Source organism: Ochotona curzoniae, unplaced genomic scaffold, assembly GCF_017591425.1.
Source record: "Ochotona curzoniae isolate NIBS_2020 unplaced genomic scaffold, NIBS_Ocur_1.0 scaffold_4683, whole genome shotgun sequence".
Classification (NCBI taxonomy): domain Eukaryota; kingdom Metazoa; phylum Chordata; class Mammalia; order Lagomorpha; family Ochotonidae; genus Ochotona; species Ochotona curzoniae.
Genome location: NW_024467121.1, coordinates 2559055 through 2580326, shown reverse-complemented (window position 1 = coordinate 2580326; position 21272 = coordinate 2559055). Strand labels below are relative to the sequence as shown.

General features: G+C 45.0%; 1 protein-coding gene across 1 annotated transcript in view; it reads left to right on the top strand.

Moving 5' to 3' along the window:
* Window positions 1-20941, top strand: part of RSU1 (Ras suppressor protein 1) — a 190862-nt gene extending 169921 nt beyond the window's left edge. Inside the window, exon 9 of the mRNA XM_040967803.1 lies at window positions 20381-20941. Within this exon, the coding sequence (XP_040823737.1) occupies window positions 20381-20483 (103 nt within the window). The 3' untranslated portion in view covers window positions 20484-20941. The remainder of the gene's footprint in view (window positions 1-20380) is intronic.
* Window positions 20942-21272: the final 331 nt, after the last annotated feature.

Below are 21272 nucleotides of genomic sequence, written 5' to 3'. Positions count from 1 at the left end.
ATTTCCTTGGGCTGCCCAGCCAGAATATAAAGGAAGCAAGAAAGTCACTGTGTTTGTTCTTGTTTTGGTTTAATACAAATACCCCTAGGATGAGAGATTAAGCTTTTTCTAATAAGATAGAGAAATAGGCAGACAGTGAACTTGATATGTGCCTAGACGGGCTCCTCTTGGTCAGAGCTGTTATCTATGTTGCTGTTGTAGAGGGAAGTTTGATAGTGGGCAATATCACCACCCCCTGTTTCCCTGGGTTAGTTGGTGACCAGACTGAGGAGAGCATAGGTGAGAATGTGGCCCTGGCTGTTACCTAGTACCAGAGAACTCCTAGGCTTGCAAAACACATAGAACATTTTTAAAACTATGAGAATGCTACCTCAAATTATATTTCTAATTAAGCATTCTTTCATTCATGTTTAATTTCTTAATACTTCATAAAACATAGCTATGTTTCAAAAGCATGTTTGGAGAATCACTGGGACTGCTGTATTCAAGGGAAACCATTTCAGCAAGTTCTTGGTGTTTATTTTTGTTAAACATTTATTTATTTTTATTGAAAAGGTAAGTATACAGAGAGGAGGAGGGACAGAGAGGAAGATCTTCCGTCCAATGGTTCACTCCCCAAGCAGCCACTATGGCTGGAGCTGAGCTGATCTGAAGCCAGGAGCTTCTTGCGGGTCTCCCACATGGGTGCAGGGACCGAAAGCCTTGGGCCGTCCTCTACTGCTTTCTCAGGCCACAGGCATGGAGCTGGATGGGAAGCGAGGCCATCAGGATTAGAACCGGCGCCCATATGGAATCCCAGTGCGTTCAAGGTGAGGACTTTAACCAATACACTATCGCGCTAGGTCCAAGTTCTTGGTGTTTAATCTCCCTGTTAGATAGCTGGTAGAATGCCCATTTTACACGTGAGTAAAATAAGGCTTGAACAGGCTAACAGATCTGTGTGATCATATATCCCTTGCTGGTTCCTTTTGAATATAAGGTAGGCCTATTGTACAATGGCACTTGAAGAAACTTTATGGAAAATGTGATTAAGAGATAAGTTTAGGGACCAGCACAATAGCTTAATTGGGTAATCCCCACCTGTAAGCACCAGCATTCCATAAGGGCATTGGTTCATTTCCTGGCTATTCCACTTCCCATGCAGATCCCTGCTTGTAGCCTAGGAAAGCAGTGGTTGATGGTCCAAAGCCTTGGGACCCTGCACCCTCTTGGGAACGCCTATGGGGCTCCTGGCTTCAGATCTGCTCAGCTGCAGTCATTTTGTGAGTGAACCAGCAGAAAGAGGAGCGTTCTCTTAGTCTCTCCTCTCAGCAAACATGCCTTTTCAATGAAAATAGAAAAATCTTTTTTTTTTAATAGGAGTTTTGAAATGTTTTGAAATTTCTGTAAGATGGTTGATCTCAAAAGGTGCATGGAAGGACCAATATTGCGGCTCGCTCACCTCCTTTTTATTTAAAAGCCCATGGAAACGCATATTACAAAAAAATATCTGCATTAATTTAAAATATTTTGCATCAAAACAACCTTTGCATTTTTCCAGATTTTTCAGGTACTCTCATGCTTTCAGAGGAAGGTCTTTTACTGACTGTAGATTTTTTTTGATTAATAGCTGCAAATATTTTTAGGTTCTGTTGCCTGTTTGCTGTATTTGTATGCCTTTGTGTGTTTAATTTGAAATTGAGATAAATATGTGAAAGAAGTGCTCGGCCTTCTTGTCTTTCTTAAGTACAGTGCATCTTTGTTTACCTATTTTGTATTGTCCCAAATGTTAGGGTCCCTGTGGCTCATCTCCAGACTGAGAGACTCACCCTCTTTACCATGATTGGCACTCTCTCTCTCTCTTTTTTTTTTCTGACGTCGATTCTATGCCAACTCTAAACCCAACCCAGGAATTTTCCCACATGAGCTCAGATGCCTGAGGCACATGGTCTGGGGGGACATTGTTCCGTGTGTTTCCAGGGTGCACATGATCTGCACATCCACCAGTGGACAGTCTTCTGCACTCACCTGAAGCATCAGGTCACGTCTGGAGATGCAGGGACAGAGCGGGAGTGGAATCTAATGTTTAAACAGCTGTGGACATTTCAGTAAACATCGATTCTTGACTTTTTTCTGATGTATCTCAAGAGGAAAGGTAGTAACAGAGAATATGGTGTGATTGTACCATGCCTGTCTGAATACATTTCAGTCATGAAACTAGAATGCCCCTGAAAAGGGAGCCTTCCCAGCCACACTGCCTCTAAAGGTGCCCAGGTTAGTAAGCCCTGAGATATTTAGTGCCTGCCACTACATATTTCCAATTTTTTCTGGCTCTGTAACAAACAAGATCAAAGATAATATTCTAAGGAAAACTAATATTCGGTGTCAGGAGGGGCTGGCCTGATATCCCATGCTCAGTTGGAGTGGCAAGCCCTTGTTGTTTTTCTGGCCGAAGGGCCAATGCTTAACATGAACCAATGTGGCTTCTGAGCCTTTTTGCTGGTCAGTGGTTGCAAAGGCGTGGTGGTGACGCACTGTCTCTGGGGACTTACTCCCTGCCTAGCCTCAGTTCTGAGAGCACAAAGGACAGAGGCATATGGAAATGCCACTCTCATACTTAATCTACAACATGCCAAATGCATTTTTCATACTGGCTTTTTTAAGAAATGAAAAAGGTCCAGCCTTTCCTCACTGGGTGTGCCTTTTGGAGTTAGTGTGGATTAAAGCAGCTGAGGGGCTGTGGGTGGAGTGGGGTGACTAGCATGTAAGCAGAGTGGTGTTTGCAAGTGAGAGCTGTAGGAGAGGTGATGATGATTTTTGGAAGCATTCTGGTGTTGAATTGAACAAAGAGTTGTCACTGTAGGGAAAAAAATACCTAGAAATGCATTGTTCATACTCTCGGCTTTGAGCTTAGAGAGTCATCCTGTGAACAGAGTAGAAAATAAATAGGGAGAAAACTAGTAAATTAGGAAGACAAATAATCCAGGGGGAAAAGGGAAGGGAGGGCTGCCCACTGGCATCCGCAGAGAACAACATAACAACCAGTCTGATGCCTTTCTTACAAATCCACGTGTTTGCAAATTGCTCCATTGCGTCTTAGCCGAATCTAATCTCAGTAACGAAGAGCTGACTGGAGAACACAGTTGCTAGAATTCCCTGAGTATGCCTGAAATACAACAGAGCAAGGAACAGTATAATGAAAAATAACAGGGAGAGTAGCTGGGGGCTTAACTTATGATCAGTGTTCATTACAACAAATGACACTCTCACTGCAGATTTACCATAAAGTTTATTGATTCTTATGTAATGTGGTTCCCATCTGAATAGACACAAGAACAGCTTAACCTGTGAATGGGAGAGCTGGAGCAAGAGGAGACTGAGAACACGCTCAGTTCCTTTCACATTATGTCCATTACTCCCGGTGAGCTGTCCATTCAGGACATTGGTCAGAGCAAACAGGAGTGCACTTTCTTCCTGGAAGTGTTTCTGTGATTTTTATTTCTGGCATTGACTAGCACAGTTTTATATTACTTTGGTGAGGACCAGGCTCAGAAACTGACTAAACATGTTGGTAGTTTTATCTCCAAGGACTCTCCTTATGTTCTCTGCCATTTGCTGTTTCCCTCAAGCATACATATTACAACATTTTAGGGGAAAAAAATCTCTTTGGAAAGAACTGTGTTTTGTGTAAAACTTTGGGCACACAACCAGCAAGCATTTTGCAACTATTGGCTTCAGTCAGCCTTAGAACGGACAACCCCCATTCTGAGCAGAATGTTGACGTGTTGGTTTTTTGAGCACCTGTTTGACACCTGCCAGAACTTTTTGTCTTCATAGCAGGTATTATTAATAGTGGTCCATTGATAAGTGAGAAGGCACTCTCAGAGAGGGTAGATAACCTGGGCAAGATTTCCAGGCTGCCAAGAAGTACAGTTGAGTTTCAGAATCATGTCTAACAGTATAATGTGCCTTGTACATTCCACTCAGATGCTGAGCATAAAGTGAGACAACCTGTCAGTATCCATCTCTCTCATCATCTCTGGAAAAACAGTAATAAGTTTGTCCAGAACCCTTGCCTCAAAACAAGATTCCTAAGTCAAACCTGCCATATTTGTTGTGTATTTTTTTAGGGTCAATCCTGTTAAGAAAAAAAAAAAATGTCCCCATAACAGAGGATCTTCCTGTCAATGATAGCCAGAGAGAAAGGTGGCAGCCCTTGGTGATATAGGAGGTTGAAGCAGAGCAAGGGAACACAAAGAAGAAAGTAGGTGAGGGACTTTATTCTTGCAGGGAAATAAACAAAGTGATAGTTGCGAGCAAATCAACACATGTCAGAAGATGTCGTCCTTAGGAACTCAACAGTAAATGAACCTTTAGATTTCACCTTTTTAATTTTGTGTTTTAGGTGGGAAAAATACCTCAATGAGAAATGAAGAATTTTAAGATAGTATTAGCCCTGGCATAACCAGCAAATTGATGTCTGGCCTCTGTCTCCTCTGACCAGCTCTTCCTCTTCTTTATGGAAACCTGATGGTGATGTCCCATCTTGTGTGGCTGCCTTTCCCGGCTGCAGCTCCTCCCCAGCACCCTGGTCCAGAGGTCAGAGGTAGATAGAGGAAGGAAGAGTGTAAAGTGTCAGAAGCTAGACTTAACATTGGCTACTTCAGAAGGAGCACAGCTCGGTGAAGAAGTCTGGCCTGCCTGAGAAACGACAAACTCATGAATCCAGCTGGCCTACAACTGCTTCTTCACGAGCCTTTGCTAGTAAGAATCTCATAGATAATGCAGTCTAGCCAGCAAGGGACTAAGGACCTTTGGCTGTTGAAGCAAGTTTGAAGCTTTCTTGCTTTTGAGGAAATGAGGTGCTGAACTTAACTTTTCTCCAACCAAGTCGTGTTGGTGGGCTTTTGGAGTTACTTGTATTAGAAAGAGGATCTTTCCAAGGACTTGTAACTATTATAAGCAAGGATCATGAGGATATGGGGCAGAGAATGAGGGATGAGTAGGGTAGGATTTTACATAGGCATGTGTTAAAAGGAACCAAGTGGCAGACAAGGGCCCATCGACCTTCAGGATGCCTTACATCAGAGAGGACAGCTCCACTGCACAGATTCTGCTGTTACAGTGCTGTCGTTGCTGGCCGCATGTCGCTTGAGCTCTTGTCTGATTGAGATACAAGTGTGAAACTCTCAAAAGAGTTCAAAGACAGTAACAACAATAAAATGTGTATGTCATAGACTCACTGAATCATTTTGTGAATGCGTGAGATCATGGGCTATTAATTTTTAGATTGGCTACATGTTGAAATGATTTCTAGATGTGTGTGCTTAAATTATTACTCTCACCTGTTTCTTTTTTTTTTACTTTAAACATGGCTTACTAGAAAATGTAAATTTTCTTTTGTGGCTCAGTATGTTTTGGACAGCGCTTTTCTGTAGAGATACAGGACCTATGGAATCAGTCCCTCGAAATTGGACATACTGGTTCAAAAATAAGATGTTTAAAATAACTTCTTTAATACCTAGGAGGGAGAAAGCTAACTCTAAGAATTCACAGTAATAGGTATTATTAAGTAATAAATTCTTGTCTTATGCCTCAGGGGACAATATCTTGGATGCATGTCTTCTTGGATAATAGTTATTCCAGAAAGAGCATTTTTCCCATGGACTTTATCAGGTCAGTTGGAGTCAGTTGTTACCAAATGTGGTTGATTGACATTTGAAAATAACTACACATGATTTTTGACATACAATGGGGTTATATCCCAGTCAGTTCATGGTAGGTCAAATATCCTAAGATGAAAATGCATTTAATACACCTAACCTACTGGGCATTGTAGCTTAGCCCAGCCTACATTACACTTACATGCTCAGGTTACTTCCATTATCTTACAGTGAAGCAAGATCATCTAACACAAAGCCTGTTCTACAATAAAATGTTAGCTATCTCATGTGATTTATTAAACACAGTCAAACATATATGCAGAGGGCTGACTTGAGAAGTCAGAGCATCCAAAGATTTGGGTTGGGAAGAGAGGGTCTTGGCTAATCCCCCAGGATATAAAGGAATCACCTACACCTGTCTCCAAAAAATGCAGACAGCGTAACATGCTGTAGAGTATCACTTAGCTGCCTCGGAGCCAAGTGCTCACGAGAGAGGATGGTATGGCACATTGCTATCCCAGGAATAGATCCAAATTCAAAGTACAGTTGCTGCTGAATGAGTATCACTTTTACACTATTGTAAAGTCAAAAACCCGAAGTGGATCTACCCTAAGTCAGACTGCCTGTGCTGTGTGTCCTTTCCTTTGGATCTTCCTTCCATGGGGTTGTCACTTTGGACCCAGGAGCAGCTCCCCAGACCCTGCCCTCCTGCCGTTCCACCTCAGCTTTTATTTCCACCTCACATTTGCCATCTGTATTGAGAAGGCGCTAACACCTGCCAGGGGTGTTTCGTGGGTGAGAGTCTTTGGTGAAACATTGGGATTCTTGGATGAAAGGACCTGTTTTGACAAGCTTCATCTCTTCCTCAGCCACACATTTGCTTGTCAGGGGTATCACAAAGTTGAAACTGCAGCCCTGTGGAAGTCAGGCCCTCTTGGTGCAACCACACAGGTTTATTGTAGCTGATGTACAGTATCTCCCCAGATATTTTTTGTTTGCTTTTGAGAAGCAGCAGGCAGAGAGTATTCCTGTCCACCAGTTCACTCCTTCAGTGCTTGCAGTGGCCAGGGTTAGGCTGCAGCTTGGAGGAAGGAGGTGGAAACTTAGCCCACGTCTCTCTTGTCAGTGGCAGGAACCCAAATAACCAGGCTTTCACTGTAGCCTCCCAAGGTCGGCATTAGAGGCAAACTCAGTTCAGGAGCCAGAGCCTGTTATCCAGGACAGGCCCTCTGCTATCTCAACCACCAGGCCAGACACCCACTTCTTCAAGATCTGTTACACCACATTGAAACTACAGACATCTTAGTTTTTAACCTTTCAGCTCTTGACAACCGTAGGTTTCTCTGACAGTGTTAAAAATTTGATTTTTAAAACATAGAAGAAAGAGGATGACCAATATTAACTGCAATGAATTTATCATAACTAAAAGGTTTTTTTCAAACTTGAAACACTCCTTTCCTTCCTCCCCCTGAAAAAAATGCAGGTGAAACTAGAAACAGGTGGAATCCCAGAGTTTGTCTGTCCATGACTGACTCTTCATCTGTGTCTTCCTCATTGTTCCTTTGACAGTTGTTGACTTCTTCCTGGATACACTTGGATTTTTTCCCCCATGCCAAGCCAGGCCTTCCAAAAGCTCAACCTCCCCTATTGTAGTCTTCCATTACCATTGATGAGTAGTCCAAAGACTGAGGTCTGGAATGAAAGAAATGTGCAGACCAACTTGGTATAACCTATCACAGGAATGGTATTTACCACTATGACAAGAGACACGTTGCTAGGGAAATGGCAAAAGATGCTAAGTGCCACTTACTTGCAGCATGTTCTGACATCCACCTGGAGAAGGCCTGATGGATAAAGCATCCTGTGGATAATAAGGAGCTGAATACTTTCTGGTTTGGATTTCTGAGTTTCATTTTTTTAAATGTATTTATGTGAGAGACAAGGTAAATTCCCATCTGCTGGTTTATTCCCTAGATGTCCACAGTGGCTAGTAGAGGCTATGTCAAGGCCAAAGCCAGGATCTCAGTCAAGCTCTTCCATATGGGCAGTGGAACCTAATTCCTTGAGCCATCATCTGTTGACTCCCAGGGTCTGCATTATCGGGGATCTGTATTTAGGAGTCTGAACCCAGGCACTCCAACATGAGACATAGATGTCTGTGCTGGCATTGTAACCACTAGACCAAACACATAACCCAGGTTGTTTCTTTATATCTTGCTCTGCTTGTAAGTGGAAGGTATTTCCCCACTTGCACAGTAGAGGAAAGGAATTAATACAAGGCTGTCTAAAATCCCAGGCATCAGGCCATAATATAACCAGAATATAGAAGGAAATTTGGAGATGTCAAGACTCCGTTAATATTGTTTGGTTAAGGATTAAATGGCATTAGAGACATGCTCAAACAGATTTCTTAGGCGAAATATGTAGAGTCCATTAAGATATGTCCATCGCTGCTCTGGTTGAAGCTGTTATCTGGGTGTTGTGTCCCAGAGGGTTCTGAGTGCTGCCTAGTAGGGTGCCCAACCACTGTGGTATCTGGCATCACCCAGTTAGAGGACTAATCCCAAAGCTTTCTTCAGTGTTCTTGGTCCTACACTCCTAATCCTGCAGACGTATAGGTACATATATTTAATGTGTCACCTGATGCCCCAAGGACAAGGCCATATGTCACCTGCTGTGTGACAGCCCCAGTTACCTGGACTGAGCAAAACTGAGAGGGAGGGACAGCCCAGTAGTTAGCCACAAAGAGGTAGAAGAGAGGAGGATGACCACCGGGAATAGCTCCCCGTTTGATTTCTCTATTGGCACATTAACTTCAAAATAAAAGCTTCTCTTTTCAAAGTCTAGTCTTCCTGACTATCTGATAACTAGTTTTGTAGTGTTATTTACATCTGGAGCCACAGGACAAATGTTTGCCATTCATGTGCTGGTGCTTAAGGCTTTAATGTGCTGGTATCCGGAACATTCCATGGAAAGTTCCAGCATAAGGAACAGGGTTCTGCTTCACAGCTAACACTTGATAACTTCAGAGAACATGAACAACCCTTAGCTGCTCCTACAGGAAACACATGTGGCCAGAAAGGCAATCAAAATTTTGTTCTTGTTTTCAGTTGTCTTTCAAAGCTTGAAGGAGGAGAGAGAGCACTTCTTTCATACTGCCCATTTTAACAGAACTTCTTAGAAACTAAATTCTCATAGTTCCTATTGATATCAGATATGGTTAATATTCAGTAAAATGTTAACTGTGCTTAGCAGACATTCCATGCTTGGCAGGCATTTCATGGACACCTCTGGCCCCAGGAGGCTCTCCATGAGATGGCGGCTGGGCTCCCAAGAGGCCTCACACCCTGATGCCATGGCCCCTGCACCCACACACCTGTCACCTCCGGGCCTGTGACCTTAGGAACTCCACAGGAAACCAAGGAAAGCACATCACAGACTGATGTAGGAATCAGAATTCCAGGACAGAAGACTGGAATACTTGTGCTGGGCTACCCAGCATGGATCCCTGTGAACAACTCTCAGTGGGAGGCCAGTGGAGTGGCTGCTAAACATACAACTGAGAATATGATGAAACACTCCTAGACTAGGAAACTCATTTGGTCCATTACTCAGTCCATATTTATGCTGGGCCTAGGCCCCTGGAGGAACAAAAATGATTTAGAAATAATCCCTGCTGAAGAAGCATTAATAATTGATTTGGGAAGTACTTTTGTACTTGGTTATTTTCAGTCCATCTTATTACAGCAATAGATGGCTTCATTCATTCACCCAACATGATACAGTGGGCCTGGCTTCCCTGGCACAGAGGCCACTGAAAAAAGGTTTTTCCACTGTCTTGGAGGTGACATATCAGGGGAGGTAGGAGACAATGGTAATAGACCAAAGTGAGCAAGTTGTGAGTATGGTGTGAAGTGATGAGTGATCAGGCTTAGACAGTGTGGGCCAGGAGAACCGTGCTTGGGAAACACATGGACCAGAGTGATGAGGTGCACCTCAGAACTCAGCAGCCCTTCCATGGTGGCTACAGAGGAAAAGCCTGAGGTGGGGAGGCGGTATGCCATTTCATGATTTTAACCTAAAACTAGTCCAGCAAGTCAGGCACGAAATCGAGGGACCCAAACAATGTCGGTGGACCCACTCTCTCTGTGTCTTCTAAGATTCCTTTAGTCTGTGCTGTGTCTCCCCTAGGTGGGCTGTCTTTATACTGTGCCCTGCTGGGATCCTAGCATATCTGGTTGTATGTCCTCCCTGTTGAAGGGAAGGTGGAAAGAAAGGGCTTTTCTCTGCTAGCCATGTGAGCCAACACCCTAGGTTGATATGTCTCATTGTCTCTCAGGACCCACACGCTCCTGTGGTGACCAGTGACTGTCATCAGCATGATGGGACACCCTGACAGGCAGAAGATTGTGTTATTGACATCTATAGCAGGATCACATACCACAACGCTGTGGTCCAAGTCCCTGTGTCCCCTTGTATGCCTCTGATTCCTTGCCTATGAAATGGGACAGGTGCATGTTGTCTTCAGTATGTGTGAATACCCATGGTCAACTTGAGTCTCATTGGCCAAGGAGCACCGCTAGTGTTTTTTGGTTTGACTTTTCCCATCGCTACTTGCATTATTTCAGAGTTGATTTTTATCGAATAATATGTGGGGGACTGTATTATTTCAAATTCAGATTTGTGGGGACTGTCTCACTTCTAACACTGGCTACAGTGGTGCTTTCAGCCAGTTCTGTATTGGCAAGACCTGAAATGTAAAATGAGTTCAATAAAATGGATAAAAGCAGTAACTTTTGATGATATGGGATGAATATGCAACTACTTTTGTTGAGAGCTCTGTCAGGTGATGATTATGTAGCTTATGAGAATCAAGTTCATGTTAGTATTTTTTTCATAGTAATGATCCTTAGGAGTAATTTGTGAAAGGAGTAAATTGCCCATGTAGATGAATCCAAGGCTTCCTTCTACACTGTTTATGAAAACATTTGTAAATATATGTGTGTGTGTGTGTATGTGTGTTTCAGATGTATAATCAGGTGTCTTTTCTTAATCAGCATGTGCCAAGTACTAAAATTTGTCTTTCTTTTCATGGAAAAAAAAATATTCACTCCTGGTCTGGCATCTCTTGAGGAAGTAACTTCTTTGGAAAACTGACCAGTGCCCTTGAACTTAAACTTCTTTTTACCTTTGAGCTTCTTGTGGAAATTGCAACATTTAGCACTTCGCAGTTTAATTTAAAAGGATTACCTATTTTCTTAAATTCTTAAGCAGGAAGGCCAGTTGCATTTATTGATTTCTCTCTGCATGTTTCCCGTGCAAGCTGAATTGGCTCTGTCCCCAGGGACTCCACCTCCTGAACTGCATGCTTGCTGGTGACAGCCGGGGTCTCTGATACATAACCAAAGACCTTGCCTAATATCCTTGCAACTGCTCAGGGAATTTTTATTAAGTAAAAGCATCATTAGAGCAGACAGGATGATGAAGTTTAATGAGCATCCTTTGTGTTTGATATTGTTACTTTGCCACTGCTCCAAATCCTCATTTCTCTTCCCCACTGGACAGATAGTGAGTCTAGACTGTAGGACATGTTTCTTTAAGCCCATCTTATATTTTATGTTTCCATGTAGCTTGATGTCTGTCTTCCGCCAGCTACTCATTCCGTTTGCCTTAGTTATATGGGTGATGTTTGCACATGGATGTGTGTGTTTCTCTCTGCAACCAGCACAGACTAGGGAACAGTGAAGGTTAGAGTGGAGAAGGCGATGACAAGCCTGTAAGTGAATTGCATGGAACTGTCCCATAGAGATTTGATCTTAAAAAAAAAAAAAAATCATTGCCTTTAGAATTAATGAGACTTCTCAAAGGAATAGGGTAACTGCTAATTTTTTTTCTGTAAGACTCAGCAATTTATGTCCTAAAATTCTGTCACTACCACTCATAGCTGTTACATAGGATAAATAAAGATACTGCAAATGCTTATTAATAAGCTAGGCTTCACACTTTGTCCACAGATTTATTTGTGGAGATTTTAAATTTAGCATCCAGCCCCAAGATTACAGATTAAAGCAAAATTATTTCTCACCATTATTTTTACTGGCCATCTACTTAGATTTTTAAATTGGTTCTTTTCTTGGTTGTATAAGGACTTGCCATGGAAACACCCAAAACAACAGTAGGGAGGCATATGACATGAGCAAATGACTTAAGAACAGCATATTGTACCTCTCATATACCTGGCATTCTAAAACATAATATTTACATAGCACACAATGTGTTTCCACCAGTGCCCGGAATATATGGAATACAAAGGAAGTGAAGGCTGTGGTCCTCACCCTCTGGGGAAAAACATGGTACTTGTGTTTAGAAAACAAGGTGAAGCAATCCAAAAAGATGGAAGGTGATGTATCTTAATGCTTTAAGGTCTTGAACTTCATGGCAGGCTTTGGGTTTGATGTTAAGGTGCTGCTGTTGTCTGCATTCAAGTTCTATCTTTACTTCTGATTTCATATTGCTGCTACTGTGCACACTAGGAATCAGCAGGTGATGGTTCAAGTACTTGGGTCTCTGGCAGCCACATGGGAGACCTGGCTCGAGTTCCTGGTTCCTGGCTTTCAGCTGACTCAGCCTCAGTTGTTGAAGGGACATTTGGGGACATGAACTAACACATGGGAGATCTCTGCCTCCTCTTCTCCCTCTCAAGCTCAGTAGATAAATAAGTAATTAACAAAACTTTTTCAGAGACATTTTGAAGTAATTTACAGTAATTTACAAGTAATCACATGGGTTAAATATGAACCCAGAGTTCTCTGAAACTTTCTTGCTGGGCTTTTGTGACGGCATCCGGTCACTGCATGGGTGGTCAAATGGCCAACACACTTTGCTGGGAGATACTCTGTGGATCGCTGAGTGAAATCACTAATATTGCAAAGGCTGCAGAGAGGCAGCTGTGAAGCCTTGGGGCCCCAGGACCTAAATGAGATGGGAACTGCAGAGAAAACCCAGGCAGTCTTCCCCCATAGCAATAGCACAAATTAGCAAGAAAAGCCAGAAAAAATATAAAGGAGGGCTGGCTGACACAAAATGCCAATCACAGGTCTCTGATTTAGTCCTGTTGTGTCTCATTGAGCTTATACCAGTCTGACTGCTGGTGTACCTGTGAGGGCAACAGTGTGCAGATAGTTCTATATTCCACTTGAAATAGCAGAGGTTCTGGACAGGCATCAGAATCAGGTTCTCCAGCCAACAGATGCAGAACCCACACTGCATCCATCCTCCCCACACTTCACAACATCTGCGTGCAAACTGATCTGACTGTCCTTGTGCCTGTTTACTATACAGGAAGAGACGAAGTTGGGTAAGCTAAGTCCCAAGTGGCTGTTCCATGCCACATTCCAGGCTGAGTACTTAATCCAGGGGGCAGTGGGTACTGATTTCCATGCCTTTGCCCAGGAGACATTGTGTTATCAGTCATGCATGGGACACATTGGAAGAAGGAAGGTACTACTAGAGGGAGACCAAGAAGGAGGGAGACTGCCATTATCATCATCAATGGACAAGATGGGAAGGGCCTAGATTGCAATAGAAAAAAAGAAGAAAATTTTCAGAGGATGATGGATATAGGGCTAAATTCATTGTTGGGCCTGGCACAATGGCTCAGTGGCTGAGTCATCACCTGACATGTGTTGGGATCCTAATACATTTTGTGTCCAGCCAGTTTGTATCCAGGCTCCTCTACTTCCCATCCAGCTTTCTGCTTCTGGCCTGAGAAAGCAGTAGAAGACGGCCCAAAACCTTGGGACCCTGCACCTGCATGGGAGACCAGGAAAAGGTTTCTGGCTCCTGACTTCAGATCAGTTCAGCTCCAGCCCTTGTGGCTACTGGGGAAGTGAGCCAGAAGACAGAGGATTTTTCTGTCTCGCCTTCTCTCTGTAAATCTGCATTTTCAATAAATAAATAAATCTTTTTTAAAAAGAATAAGCTCATTCCTATAAAATAGCCAGTTGACCCATCGAGTTATGATCCTTTGGAAAGGCTGAAGAGATATGCTAGACATACATGTTCAGTTTTGTTTAGAATTTCAGATATAACTAAAATCACTGGCAAGGAATTTCTGCCGTAGAGTGAAGTTCAGTCAAACCTGATGTGGCAATCGAAAACAGAGACAGAAGTCAAAATGAGTTCAGCATTTGATGCTGGCAGATCCTGTTGAGGACTGCTTCTGAAAGTAGGAGGGAGGAGCTATCTGCCTGGGTGGATTTGATCACTGAGTACCCATGAAGAGGCAGTGCCTTGGAGGGCTGCTTGCTCAGAATTCATTAGTGAAGCCATAAGATTAGTGAAGCCATAAGAATCTTTCCTGGAGTTGGGAGAGGATCCAAAGAGATGAACACATAGACACAGGGCTGGAGAGGTGTTCAGAGAGAAACTAAGAATCAGGGCTGGAGCCAGGAGAAAAATGAAGGGGTTGGTCCCCAGTGGTCCTCACTGCCACTGTGGTAATGAGGTACACGGTCAGCAGCACTGTTGGATCCTACTGAAGCAGGTAGACATTTCCGAAAGTAATGATGGCCATAAGAAATAAAACCAATGTGTCAGTAATAGAAAACCACACATTCCATACTGCTTAATACAAGGGGTCTCCATAACAGACACATGATGGAAGGTTGTACTTGGCTTTCAAAAAGTTTTTGCACCTAAATGAACTTGCCTTTAAGTAATCTGTTTCTCCATGAAGATTTGGAAGTGCCCTTGTGTGTTTGTAAAATGGATTCTGATTATGGGAGGCTGCCTTTTTTAATTTTTTTTTCCTGTGCAATCTTGGATGTCAAGAGGCAGGGCGTGTTCAGCTACATGGAGTTCAAAGTGGCCAGCTGCCGGCTGCTTTCACTGCACTTCTCTGAAATGGCCAGCCCGGTGGCCTGGGTGTCCCACAAAATCGCTCTGTGATGATGCATCCGGCTAGGCTCGGCAGCAGCTCTTCAGGAGGCTGCTTAGGGCACAGCTCACTCCCACTTTGACCTTTGGGCTTCACAGATGAGGGGTGGAGAGCACTCATGAGCCCAACACAGCTGCTTCACTCGTCTGCCACAGCTGAGAGCATCCACGGGCCTTTTGCCTTTGAAATGTTCTCAAGCCCGTTCATCAGACTCCCGAGAGAAACCCAGCCTGGCCTGGCACTTTGACGGACTCGTTGTTGCTTTTTTCCCCCTCCTTAATCATCGCCCAATTATCCTCTACAAACTTCCTGATTTCCAAGGAGAGAAGATTCCCTCAGGCTCTGTTCCAAAGGGTCTCCACCCCCCCACTTTCTGAGTTGAGCATTTTGCCCCCTGGCACCTGCAGTCCCCGTTGTAACTTGCAGCCAGACTGCCTCTGTCAGCTGGCAGTGCTCTGGGGGATCAGTCCCAAAGGCACAAGGTGACAACGCAGGTGGCAGGCTGCAGTCCAGGTGTGGTGGTAGTGCTTGGAAAGGGGAGGGAGCCCAAGGCACGGAGCTGCAGGACAAGGTGATGGCAGCAACTGCCAACATGCACACTGCTGTGTGCCCTCAGAGACAAGACTGTCTCTGTGTCTAATTACATATCCCCCCCGCACCAAGCCCTCCAAGGCAGCCAGGAATTTTCATCTTCACTTTGCAGATGAGGACATCAGCCACAGGCAAGTCAGCATTGTTTTCAGGGTCCATCAAGGTGAGTGAGGAGCCCAGGGACCATTCCCAGAGGACCCCATGGCAGGTACACCTGGGCACAGAGCTGTTGCTTTGGTGGCACAGAAGTGAGCATGCTGTCAGGGCAGTGACAGCAAAGGTTGGGATTTTCCCAAGTGTGGGAGGTGAGAAGGAACAGGTGGAGCAAGAGAAGCTGGAGCCCCAAGCCCCGTAGGGCTTGTGTGCAAGTCAGGAGAGGAGGGCCTTGGACAGCAGAAAACAAGGAAAACTTGAAGCCTGCCAACTGTTAGTCATGTCTTTCGTTCTCTGTACTTGAGGCCACTCTGACTCCTGGGATCTACTGGCCTCCCAAGGCTGGCTGATTGCGAGGTGGCCAACACCTGGCCCTCTAATAGTACAAAGCCCCCATCTCCAGCTGCCTCCTTCCTCCAACTCCTCCAGGCAAGGGCACAGGTTTTCCCCTGCCCTAAATCTCCCTAGGACCAAGGGCTGCTGCTATTGTTTAGACTGCCCCATCCTAAACCAGCTCAGTCTTGCCTGTGTGGGTTTGCCCTCTCCATGCCGAGGACATCATAGTGAATGAAACCTCTGGGTCAGGCTTCCTCCTTGTGGTCCTCCCTCTGGCTTTGGGGCTTCCCCTGTGTGGCACAGTGTGTGCCCTCCACTTGGCAGCTGAAGCAATAAAACTTCTTCCAGTGACACTGCCCTCTCCATGTCAGTCCCTTCCATAAATTAACTCCAGGGGCCATCACTCTGATTGTAATCTAACTGCCTGCCTGTGCCTTGCTTCTTCTCGGGCCACCAACGCTCTGTTCGTTTGGGGTGTTGATTCCATTGCCTTTCAGGGAGTGCTGCTCCAGAAAGTTGGGCTAGAGTTGGGACTTTCTTGTGATTTTGTACATTTTGTTCTCAAATAAAGCTGAGTAAACACTTATTTGGCTGCCTGCTCAGTTCTCTGTCACTGCTGTCACAAGTCACCGCCTATTCACTGACCATATTAGCTTTTGGGGACTACAACAAAATACCTGTGCCAGCCTACTTTATCAAGTGCAAAGGTTTACTTAATCCATACGTTAGGAGGTTTGAGTCCAAGATCAGTTTGCCAATCCGTAGGTTTGGTGTCTGGTGAGAATGGTTGGTGGCAGCAGCAGAATGTTGACAGAGACCTGGAATCATGGACAGACTGGGCCTGAGTACACGGCTGTTAGCCCAAGGCCCCCAGCAGGATCTACCTTTCACAGGCATGTGACTCAGGATTTCCAATAGGGACCTCACCTCCTAAGATTCCCACCACTACCCAACAGCGCCACCCTGGAAACCAGGCCTTCAACATGCCAGCATTTGAGGACACACAACATGCAGACTGATCCCTCTACCCCAGCAGGGACTGAGACAAAACAACGTGCCAAAGGCCAGAAATCTGAGTTCAGGATTCTCAGGGACCAGCCTGACCAGCAGGCTGCTGGGACCACCATGGGGTTAGGCGATGGTGTTCAGCAGCAGCAATAACCACCAGAGACAATCTGATCAAGCATGTCCATTTATTGTAAAAGCAATAAAGAGGAAAGCAGAAGGGCATTTCCCAATAGTCCTCCCACTCAACAATGACTCTGAAATTGGCTAGAAGGCATGTCTATCTCTCTAGACCCTCCAGTCAAGTCACAGGTCATATACAACACACAGAGCTGACAGGTATGCCTCAGTTCATGTTCACCATGTGGCAGGCAGGTAGGCTGTGGGTCGCACTTGGCTTCTCAGAGTTGCTTATCAAGGATGTCCTAGCACAGCTCATCCAAGGACAGAGAACCTGCAGTGCAGCCCACCACTCTCACCTGTAAGAATAGTGCTCAGGCCAGAATGAGGTCTCAGTGAGCCAAGACCAATGTCAGGGTGTTCCTCCCTGGGGATACAGTGTACTGTGTCCCTGTAATCTCCCACATAGGCCAAGCAGGCAAAGATCCATGGATAATCTTCCACAAAGGGTCCAAGGAGCTGCGTTCTTTTGTGAGTACTTCCAGCTTCCAGAGGCCACCTGTGCTCCCTGAAGCTAGGGAGCCCTTCCTGCAGCTTCACATCAGCCCCATAGACACATCACATCTCTCTCTGACTCTGACCATTCCGCCTCCTGTCCATGAGAATGCTTTTGATATTGTTGAGCTCACTGGGTCATCCAGGAATGCCTTTCCTGCTCCAGGTTCTTAGCCACATCTGTGGAGTCCCTTTTGCTGTGGAAAATGACAGATTCACAGGTTTCAGGAATCAGGCTGTAGTTCCCAGGAAGTCTGTTGATCTGTCATGGTCCTTAACTGGTAGAAGCAGTCAGAAGTGGAACACATGGCTTGAGTCTCTGAGTCACCAGCTGCTGTTGCCCTGCCATAGCCCAGACTTCATGTGCGAGTGACCACTGAGATCAGCACCAATGCTTATCTACCCACACAGCTGGAGGAGGTGACCAGTCGCGCCATGGGCACAGTGTCAGCCAGTTCTGCAGTGACTTACCAAAAAGTGGGGCAGTACATTTAGCTCTGCCTTAGTTTCCTTCAAAGAAAATTAAAACTTTTCTCCCAGAGGTGTTTGGGAGTGTAACAATGATTGAAAGGGCCATGTTAGTTGCCAGAGGGCAAACTACTAAACAAGAAAGCAAATTATATCATATTTACGTAAAGGATCTACCTGCAATCCCACATTCACCCTTGAATTTTCCAGCAAGCATCGGCTAGCCACTTCCTCAGGGCTTGCCATAGCACCTGGACTTACTGAACCCCCAGACCCACCTTGTGAGCAAGGAGACACCTTGATTTTAAAATGAAAGGAGGAGCAGGGCCAAGGGAGGCCAAAGCCACTGATCATTTGCCCCAAGTCCATAACTGATAAGTGTAAAAATTAGGCCGTAAGCATCGAGTTCAGGGCTGCTGTCCCCTGCTTGGCCCTTTGTAGTACATTGCAAGGCAGCCCCTGGGAAGTCCAGGCATCCACAGTGGGGTATGAATCTAAAAAGGCAGAAAATGAAATCCTGCCACATTCCACTTCCCTCCTGACAAAGAGGTGCCCTGCTGGGTGCTGGGCAGCTTTAGCACCCCCTTCAGCAATGATTTCACCAGAAGCCCCATGGCAGGACCCTGCTGAGCGCCCACTGTCTGGGAGGCTGTCTGTGCCCACCATGGCTCCTACCTCACTCCAGACAGAACATACAGCAGGCCTTCACCCACCCTGACGTCTTAGCATCCTTAGCCAGGTGGAGTGATGTGTCTCTAGATTTTTAATCATCCCTAAAGCTTGATGTTCTCTAAAAGAGCATGTATTGTTTTTTCCTTTGAGGAAAGGGTCGGAAAATAGAACAAAGACATTTACGGTCATAAGAAAGCTGTGTAATTGAAGATGCTTGAGACCATAGGGGCCTGTGTCATGTACAGAGCCAAGTCAGACCTTTGTCTGGTACCTGGTAGTGGATGCCAGGACCTTGGAGACCAGTGACCTTAGGCTACCTCTGCTACAGCGTGAAACCCCTGAGCACCAAGCCTTGGGCACTGAGTAGAACTCAATGCTAAGAAGTAGAAAAGGGTGGGGACTTTTAGCCACAAAAGGATGCCCTGTGGCACATGGGTGATAGCGAGGAATGTGACGGATGGGTCTACTGCAGCTCAAGATTTCTTCAGAACTTAAGATGGGTCTGGGAGAGATCCCATGGAGAAGGTACAAAAGTCAGGCCCACCTGGACAAGGTAGCACACTCTCCCAGCCAAGATCCTTAATTCAGAGCTCCTTTGGCTGTGGTAGGTAACATGCTTACAGGTGCCAAGGGTCAGGACATGGCAATGTTGGGAATCAGAGGTGGGTTTGGACTCACTGAGCTGGCCTCCTGTCTGAACCAGTTTTTTTGTGCCACCCGGCAGGATGTGGATTCTCTGGCTTCCAGGTCATTGTCCTGCCAGCTTAAAGCCTTGGGCTCAACACTGCATGAGAGCAGAGACCCCTGTCATTTCCATGATTGGGATCTGCTTGTGTTGCTTCTAAGGTGACACTTAGGAGACTCTGAAGAAAGTGGAACACAGTGTGGTTCATCAAAACCCTGGTTATAATGTCCAACTTCCAAACCATAAATCAGCGGGGCATCTCTGTGTGCCAGGCCCTCACTTCTGCCTGTCAGCCACTTGTTGATGTCATCAAGAGACTGGTAATGCTAACTAGTCCTACACTGTGCTTGGTCACATGTTTGGTGAAATGCCAGCATCACAGAGGGTAGCTAATTCCCCGAGGGGCCATTGAAGCTAATGGCACTTCATATAGTGTGGTCAGTCATTGTGTGTCAACACTCAATCTGTCGGTAGACATAGCTACAGAATTGGGAGAGTTCAGTTTGAGCTGTATTTATTTTAGGGTGGCTTTTAATTTAGTTTAACCAGAATTACTCATAAATTATCAATTAATTACTGTCTGCTGTTCAGTTCAATCTTCTCAGCCATGGAGCCAGCTTTGCAATGAATGCCATCCACTGTAATTGTAGGGCACTTTGTCAACATTTAATCAGCAGTACTTATTAATATGGCATTGATATGTGGTTGCCATCCTTGCACTATCAATCACGCATGAGCAGCCAGCGCACACTCGGCCACTATTGCTCTTTGTCACATTAGCCAGCCTAAGGGCTCTTGGACCAAGCAGGATGTTCACTTGTCACTAAATGGACTGTCTCTTCATTTCAACTCAGTTTTTGTCGTTGTCGACTTAAATGCTCACTGCCTCTTGGCTTGGGTCTGGTACAGCGTGGCTGAACACGACTGTTTCACACAGTCCTGCAGATCTCTTGCTTTGCTGTTTTCACATCCAGCCTGGTGTGTGACTTGTCCGTGTTTGGGTGTCATGGTATGGAGAGCATGCACATACATACATGCGTATATAAGAGAATTTTAAATGTTTCAACATGACAGATGAGGCAGATGTGATCTTCTGGTTCTGTTAGGATTCCTGAATATTTCTGAAGGTGAATCCATTGGTTAGAGCTCTACCAACACATTACCTTGGCTCAACAAAAGAAGGTTCATGGTTTGCTTTCTCTCTCTCTCTTTCAGCCTGTACGGAAGACACATGCAGGCAAACCCAGAACCTCCAAAGAAGAATAATGACAAATCGAAAAAGATCAGCCGGAAACCCCTGGCAGCCAAGAACAAATGAAGAGTTGGCCTAGGCCAGACTTCCGGCTTCCTCCCTGGCGCCCACCTCTCCTCTGGCTCAGCCTCACATATAAATACAGTGTGTATGTAGCTTTTTCTTTCTTTTTCTCTCACTGCTTTCTAGTGCTTACCACCTTACCTTTTACATTTTTGATAGGTGGTAGATTTTTATCAAGTCTGAAAACCATTTCCCTGTGTTCCTTAAAGTGCCAAGGTGTAATTCAGCTGCAGACTCCAGGGGCTCGGGTTTCAGTTCCTTGAATAGACACCACAAGGTTGCCTTTTGTCAGAAGAAGAATTAAGATCACGTGGCCACATAAATGTCATAGTTCACACACTTTGCTCTGTCTGTTCACCCAACTTGTAAGTGTGCTTTGTCAGAGCCTCGCTTCACCGCTGGGACTTTGTGTTCATCTAAATGACAAATGATTTTTAATAAAGTCTGGAATTTGTATCACATTCACTTCTCGCCTAAAATAAGAATTCAGTCAGATCTTGGGATATACAGGATTTTTGTTTTCCTTCTCCCCCAGTTCCCTTGTCTGGTCTGATTGGCTATAGATAGAAACTGAAACTTTCCATGAAAGAAACGCAGGATCAAACCTGAGCGAGTTGCTCCTTACATCAGTTTGTCAGGGTTTTTTATTTTTTTTTCCTCCCCCTTTGAGGACTGTTTCTAAATTAGGAAGGAGAAGAACAACAAATCTCTAGGAGATTCTGCCAAAGGAATTTGGAAAGCAGCATTCCTTCACTGAAGAAATGGTGACTTCTGCCAGTGGCTGGGAGACAA